Raw genomic sequence first — 7,340 nt, 5'->3', positions numbered from 1 at the left:
TAAAAATCTGATTAAAGTGTGAAACTTTGATGCCTCAATGTTGAATATTTTCACATTATGTAAATTCCCAATTTTAATTGTAAGTGTAAGATGAAATCAGCAAAACTAAAGGAAATAAATACTTTAAAAAATCTGTTTGTGGGGAAGAAATGAACTAAATCACCAAACACTATAAAACTTATTATGTCTCAATATAATTTCATAATAAAAAAATATATTAAAAAATTTAATTTTCCACGAGGAGAGAATTTTGAGCTGGGAAGAAGCACAGAAATTCCCTCTCATAAGGAGACACCATGGCGCCAATCCTCCTTTTCTGAGAGACTCTTCTGCTTTCAGCATCACCACAGGTGGTGTCCTCCTCACCATGAGTACGCAGGAGGAAATGTGGGTTTTTGTTAACACAAAAAGACAAATACTTCCATTAGGAAATGTCACACTCTTCCTGTCACCTCTGGTAATGTTCCTGCTCAGGTCCATGTCAGAACATCTGTACAAGCATCTGTATATTTCTGAAGACCCATTCTGTAGAAAGCATCTATCCGGGTCATAGAAGGTTTTGTTGAATACTTGGTTGACGTTGTTGTGACTGGCAGCTCTAAAGTGTTCAGCCAAAGAAATGATCAAAATACCAGTCAGGATTTGTCCAAGAAAACAGATCGCGGTAAGCCGGCCCAGTTTTTAAACAAGCAAACATTATCTTTGAGACTTTTTTGAGCAGCATTTGGTGAACATAAAACAACAAAGTGCTATTTAACTTAATAAATACTAACATTTACAATTTTGGAGCTCATGTTTGGTCAGGTTTACAATTTTTGTTTTGATTAAAGTTTATTTTTGACAAAAAACAAGAGACCCAAAGGCTAGAAAGTGGTTCTATTGTATCTAATAATTAATTTTCTTATAAAGGAAAGTGTTAATTAGCTGTTTCCTTGTCCTACATTTTTTTCGACACTGTAAATAGTCATGTGTAAACAGAGGTTTGCTGTACTTTACCACATCCAAAGGTTGCATAACTTCTGAGAGGACCGCTGACCTCCAGCAGCTGAACTCTTGAGAGTCTAAAAGAGTCGTTGAGGTTTTTTTTTTTTTTTTTAAGAACCTGTAATTAAATGTAAGAATAGTAAAAAAGAAAGAAAGAAAGTAAGAGAAGTTCACTTGACGGATGAGAGTTTCACCATTTCTCCTCCATCTCTAGATTCTTGTTGACTTTAGTTCTTCTTCTCTCTTCTTCTGTTTATCTTCACCTTTTAAGGAGTTTTGTCTGTCGTTGATTAACTGGAAATATGTTTTTTTTTTTTTTACTTTTCCTGTTCTGATGACAGAGCAGAGTGCAGAGTCAGCTAGTTTCTTCCTCTGTTTGATGCAAAAATAAAAGAAAATAGCACAAATCAGCATTTCTGTATTTAAATCAAATTATTATGATTTATTTTACACATTTTTCCTTTTTATTCAGGTTATCCAGAATCTACAATTCCCCAAAACCGTCTCATCCCAACGTTTTACCCACGGCGTCTGACCTCTCTCTATCTGTGGGCGACCGACTCCTGCAGGAAGGTTCACGGATCCTCTGGAGGGCCCCGCCGCACCAGGAACCGTCGCTTCACCTGAACCAGAATGGACTTTCGGAGGCAAAGATGTGGCAGCGGGGACTGAGAGGCCGTCGCCATGCCAACGGCAGTAATGGGAGGGGTCACATGATGAGGGTGGGGTGCGTCCTCGGCACCTGTCAGGTGCAGAACCTCAGCCATCGACTCTACCAGCTGATTGGACAGAGCGGGAAGGAAGACTCCTCCCCCATCAATCCACGCAGTCCTCACAGCTACGGATAAGGTCACTCCGCCACGACTCCCAAAACTTCAACATCCACTGTTTAAAGAGTAATGCAGATAGATCCCTGTTTTTAAGAAAAAATACTTCATATATCACAATAAATGGGTGAAATGTGTCAACATCACATTAGAAAATAAAACCGTTCGAGATGTGTGAAGAGGTAATAGAAGTTAGTGAACTTGTGCAATATGAAAGTTATCCAGGATGACCAATGGAGGGTTCTTATTAACCACCTTTCTTTGCTTAGACGTTTATGTTTGACAAAAACGTTCCCATTTTTGTCCCTCAAGACTTAACGCTCGAGAAAAAAATATGTTTGACTTCTTGGAATTTTTAATTCAAGTAAATCTGCTGCAGCAGGATGCTTTTATTTTGAAAGGAACTGTGACAGAAATGAAAGAGTTTTATATATAGAAAAATATTAAACAGTTATAATTCAATTATATTCAGTGTAAATAGGTGACAGCTACATTTATAAATGCAGAAAAAGCTAAATTGTATAAATGAATTGCTAAAAACGTAAATAAAACTTTTTTCTTAAAGGAAAAGTCGGAATTTTCAGCTCTCGCTGATTAACCTAAATATCTGTTTTAGTGTTAAAGGTCGCAGCTGAACACTGTGATTACTCCACCCTGTGCATTCCCTCCCAGTTTACCTCTGTTTCTATTTTTGCAAGATAATACAAATGCAAAAATATGCTGGAACTCATTTGAAAGTGCCTCCTTTCTATCCGACAGCCATTAAATGACATTTTCTTTTGCCAGAACTGCGACTAAATTATATTTATTTTGAAAAAAGGAAGGAAGGATGAGTGCAAGAAACATACGTGTTAGATTACATGGACACTCCAGCCTACCTGAGGTCTGCTGTCATCACTGTGCTGATCTGACCTTAGCTCAAGGATAATCTCTCACAAGCCCATTCATCTGCCCCTGCTTCGAGTGGCTCTGGGACAGGCAGAAAGCAGGAATAGTCGAGTCAGGCCGGGACAAGCACTCGCCTAAAAACACTAGTGTGCGCACAAGCCAGCCAAAATAACTACTAACCTTAATCCATGAGCTGTCTGCGCCTCAACACAGCGGCTTTGACGTCCTGAACCACAAGGAATGAATGGAGTGCTTTTTATTGCATAAATACTAACTGTAGTTACAATTTTCTGTTTGTAACTAAACCATTTCTGGATCATTTTGCTTTATTATATACGGGAGGTTATTGCTAAAAAGCACTTTATTGTTCCGTACATTTAGAATGGCTTTCATAAAAAACATATTTTTAAAGCATTTTTTATGTTATTAGATTCTGTATTATTGTTTCATGCTTAATGTGCCCTTTTGTAAAGCTTATTTTCTCTCCTGTCGTTTGCTTTTATTGTAGCTATTTGTAATAAAACCGTTTTTTCCATCAGCTGTTATCGTGACCTTTTATATTATTGCCTACATTTGTGATTTTTGGATGGAAATATAGCATTTTGTGCTGCCAACTAGAAAAATAAAGAACAAAAAATTGATTATTGTGTCTTAGACAAAACTGTCTTCCTTCGAAGACATCAAAAACGCCTTTAAGTTTGAATGTTCTCTCTATAAAGAATTGAAAATCATTTCTAAAATTGAATATTTGTATGAATACTTTCTGCTCTGGGAAGGCTGCATTGAGTTATTGATCTGTAGCTGCGTCACGAGTGTTTGTGTATTTCTTTGAACGAGGACAGCTGATAATAAAAAAAAAAGATCCCTGTCAGAGGCCATCATTTACGTAATTGGCTCATTCTCAGAAAGTCCACATATGGAAGCAGCCCTGGTTTTGTTGAATTTGTCTGAGATTTCGCTCTTCTTTGTGTTACATTGATCCCAAGTGCAAACAGAACACAGATTAAGTTAAAAACCAGATTAGATGGAAATGTAGCCAATATTTCTGTAAATGTCTTCATTTAAATCAATTATCTTCACAAAATTCTGTGTAAAACGTAGATTTATTGAGCCGTATTGTGAAAGCTCATGAAGATATAATGCTCATTACTGCAAAACTCTTCCTGTGACAGACAGACACACAAACAGACTCACAAACAAGGCCAACGTTCAACGCAGCGCTGGGTAAATGTATCACCTCACATCAGTGTAAACTTCAGGCGGGTCGACATCTTGACAGGTCAAGAGCTTCCCAAGAGGAGGATATATTAGAGGAAGGGAGTCATCTTTAGAGGACCAAACACCTCCGGAACTGCAGCTGCTGGGAGCCGCATCAACCATGAGGATCGTCAGCATAGTGAGTATTCGCTCTTTTCTGGCTGGATGGTGAATTTTTGTCAAATCTGACCATGTTTTCTCGTTAGGGCCCAGACCCATCGTTGGCATATCGGCCAAATTTGATGCCTGAAGCAAAAGAGAAGGAAGACTACAGAAACTTTAAGGTAATAAATATTAATTTATTTTGGATTCCTGGAATTCACCACTGTTGTTTTAAAAACTTCTGATGCAAATATTCTCCTTTAAATAGTTTCAGGTTGATTTTTTTTTTTTAATGAATGAGTTTTATTTGATGTAAATGGAAAGTTTATTTTATTTCATCAAATTAACTGCAAACAAAATGAAAAATACACGTTAGAAAGCTTTCATGTGTTGGAAAAAAGAATTTCAATGATCTCGTCTGAACTTTTCCAGACTGGAAGTCTGTTCGACCGTGTTTATAACACGTACAAACTGATGCACACGCACCAGACGCTGGATTTTGTCAAACAAAAGGTGAGTGAAGAAGAAAAGAAGCAGCACCTAAATTAACTCTCTAAATTAATTTTTTTAATATAATTTCTCATCTGATGACCACCAGAATGTCAAGCTGCCCAAATGACCTTTGCCGACTCAAGGCTGCTTTAACATAAACTTAATTAACCCAGTTTTTTTAATTTTTTAAAAGAACTCAGGACACAGTTTGACTGAGACCAGCCTTTTTAAAGCTGATAGAAAAGAAGATTTCAATAAAATTGATTTTTTTTTTGTTTAAATTACTATGCGGAAAATAGGACAAATTAGCCATAAACTGAATTTCACAAATTGCAGATTTGCAACAGCTAAATGCTACCCATTTACTCCACATTCTAAATTTATGAGCCATTTTCAATCAAAGTACCACTGCAGGACTTAGTTGTGCATTAGCAACAAAAATGTTGCAGCATCTCAGAACTCATTGCATGTGAAAGTCTCTCTAAAAAAATATATAAGAATTATATATGAGTATTTTCCCCAAATATTACATTTTTCTGATACTAAAAAGCCTTGAGATGGTTAAAACAAATAGATTGATGTTTTCTATTTTTTCATTTGCAAGTTGACCAAATTATGATTTTTTAAATTATTTTAAATTACTTTGCAGTTAATAAAGTCCTTTCTCATTTCTGCAGCACTCTGAATGGAGCAGCTGCAGCCGCACTCAGATGACCATGATGGACGCCATCATGTCTCTGGACCAGCTTGTTGATGAGTCAGATCCAGACGTGGACTTCCCAAACTCTTTTCACGCCTTTCAGACGGCTGAAGGCATCCGGCAGGCCCACCCGGACAAAGGTGCTCTTTACAGGAACAACAGTGTGCAAGCACGTATGTGAGAACGCTGGAGAACTCATGAGTGTCTCTGCTCCTCCTCAGACTGGTTCCAGCTGGTGGGTCTGATCCATGATGTTGGGAAGATCTTAGCTCTGTGGGATGAGCCACAGGTGATTTGGAAGCATTATATTGGGATATTCTTGATGGATGCATGACTGAAGCGTTTGTGCTCTGCAGTGGGCTGTAGTGGGCGACACCTTCCCTGTGGGCTGCGAGTTTCAAAACTCAATCGTGTTCAGATCCAACTCTTTCCAGGATAATCCAGATGACAAAAACCCTGCATACAGGTGACATTTTTTTACTCTTAAGTTTGTGGTTTGAAGAAATCTGCCTAATAGAAAAATATATTGCAATAAATGTATCATATATGTTAAGACTTATATTTCAATATATCAGCAACTTACTCATATACTTTAAAATATTAATATTAAATGATTATTTACATCAGCACAAAAAAAAACTAAAAATGTCTGAGTTGTATTTCTAACATATATAACATAGTATAGTCTGAGTATATCATGTTAAGTTTAGGCTAAAAATCGATTTTAGATATGTAACTAATTAAATCAAACCTAGGAAAAAAATCATTTTTGATTCATCGTGATTAAAACATTTTTTTTTATTTACCGTATTTGCCAACTACTTAACTGCAAATAATCACAATATAAAATCACAGACAAAACTGTAGGCTACATTTAGAAAGTAAGTATCGCCAAATGAAATATCGCGATGTATCGTCAAATCGATTTTCCCCCCGCCCCCCTACTATTGTCAATACATTGTTGCTCAATATATTGAGAAATATTTTCATGTTTCATAACACAAATGCAAACACCTTTTTATTAACATATTGATACAGAATTGATCTTGAATTGTTTATTTTTTTAGGACTAAATATGGAATCTACGAACCAAACTGTGGACTTGACAACATCTACATGTCCTGGGGCCACGATGGTAAAAATAAGTCAAACATTGATGTCAAAACTGAATAAACTTTGGCAATATAAAAAAATTAAATAAAATAAGTGATCTTGCTTTTTCCCCCTGTTTTTATTTTCAGAATATCTTTACAGAGTTCTAAAGAAAAATGAGTGTTCTGTCCCAGAAGAGGTGAATAAATCATATTTTTAAGTAAACTAGTGAAGCTGAAGTAGTTATCATCACAAATACTTTTTATCGCTTCCTGTCAGGGGCTGTACATGATCCGCTACCATTCTTTCTACCCCTGGCATTCGCATGGAGACTACATGCATCTGTGCAATGAGAAGGACCTGGAGATGATGCCGTGGGTCCAAGAGTTCAAGTGGGTATCTTCTATATTTACATTTTGGTAAAAGTACCTCTAAGATGAAACTAAAAGAAAACTCTTTTCACAGTAAATTTGACTTGTACACAAAAACCACTGAGCTGCCGGACGTGGATAACCTGAAGCCATACTACCAGTCGCTGATCGACAAGTACTGTCCTGGAATACTGCAGTGGTGAAGCAGCAGGAGGAGGAGACGCTGCCAACAGAAATCATCAGATTCTGCAATAAGATTTAATGTATTAGTTAAAAAACGCTAAAGCTGGACTTAGTGCTTTCTGTACACATTAATTTTAATCTGTGACACAAACCTCTAGAACACAGGTGTCAAACTCAATCACACAGGGGGCCAAAATCCAAAACACACCTTACGTCGCAGGCCGAACGGGATAAACATTTATTGAACAATCTAAAACTACATTTATAAAACTTAAAAAACATTAACTTTTAGCATTATTATTACTAGATACATAGCATTACCTGTGATAATGCTAGTGTGAATGTTGTAAACTGATTTTGGCCACTGAAGATGCTACTGCTGATAGCTGAAGATACTGAAAGTAATAGCTAAAAACACTGAAGCTGATAGATGAAATCACTGAA

At 36.7% G+C, this 7,340-nt stretch overlaps 2 protein-coding genes and 1 long non-coding RNA gene across 4 annotated transcripts in view; 2 read left to right on the top strand and 1 right to left on the bottom strand.

Annotated features, from left to right (window-relative positions):
* Nucleotides 1-1,460, bottom strand: part of LOC118598870 — a 6,613-nt gene extending 5,153 nt beyond the window's left edge. For both annotated transcript variants that reach the window (XR_004948064.1, XR_004948063.1), the window contains exon 1: nt 997-1,460. This is a non-coding gene — a long non-coding RNA (uncharacterized LOC118598870). The remainder of the gene's footprint in view (nt 1-996) is intronic.
* adm2b (adrenomedullin 2b) overlaps nt 1-3,512 on the top strand; it is a 7,002-nt gene extending 3,490 nt beyond the window's left edge. The window contains exon 2 of the mRNA XM_024280840.2: nt 1,457-3,512. Within this exon, the coding sequence (XP_024136608.1) occupies nt 1,457-1,832 (376 nt within the window). The 3' untranslated portion in view covers nt 1,833-3,512. The remainder of the gene's footprint in view (nt 1-1,456) is intronic.
* A 375-nt stretch (nt 3,513-3,887) lies between these two features.
* On the top strand, nt 3,888-6,991 carry miox (myo-inositol oxygenase). Its single transcript, XM_024280841.2, has 10 exons — nt 3,888-4,095; nt 4,163-4,240; nt 4,491-4,571; nt 5,228-5,390; nt 5,472-5,539; nt 5,607-5,716; nt 6,318-6,385; nt 6,492-6,541; nt 6,622-6,734; nt 6,808-6,991. The coding sequence occupies exons 1-10, from the start codon at nt 4,078-4,080 to the stop codon at nt 6,914-6,916; spliced, it is 858 nt and encodes a 285-aa protein (XP_024136609.1). The 5' UTR covers nt 3,888-4,077; the 3' UTR covers nt 6,917-6,991.
* Nucleotides 6,992-7,340: the final 349 nt, after the last annotated feature.

This window comes from Oryzias melastigma, linkage group LG6 (assembly GCF_002922805.2).
Source record: "Oryzias melastigma strain HK-1 linkage group LG6, ASM292280v2, whole genome shotgun sequence".
NCBI lineage: Eukaryota > Metazoa > Chordata > Actinopteri > Beloniformes > Adrianichthyidae > Oryzias > Oryzias melastigma.
Note: the sequence above shows the minus strand (reverse complement) of the source record. Positions and strands in the feature narration are given on the sequence as shown.

Bases quoted from the DNA above. Each gene is read 5' to 3' on its own strand.
- miox (XM_024280841.2), top strand. The intron at 4,241-4,490 runs GTAATAAATATT...GAACTTTTCCAG, and splicing joins AAGACTACAGAAACTTTAAG to ACTGGAAGTCTGTTCGACCG. The intron at 6,542-6,621 runs GTGAATAAATCA...GCTTCCTGTCAG, and splicing joins AGTGTTCTGTCCCAGAAGAG to GGGCTGTACATGATCCGCTA.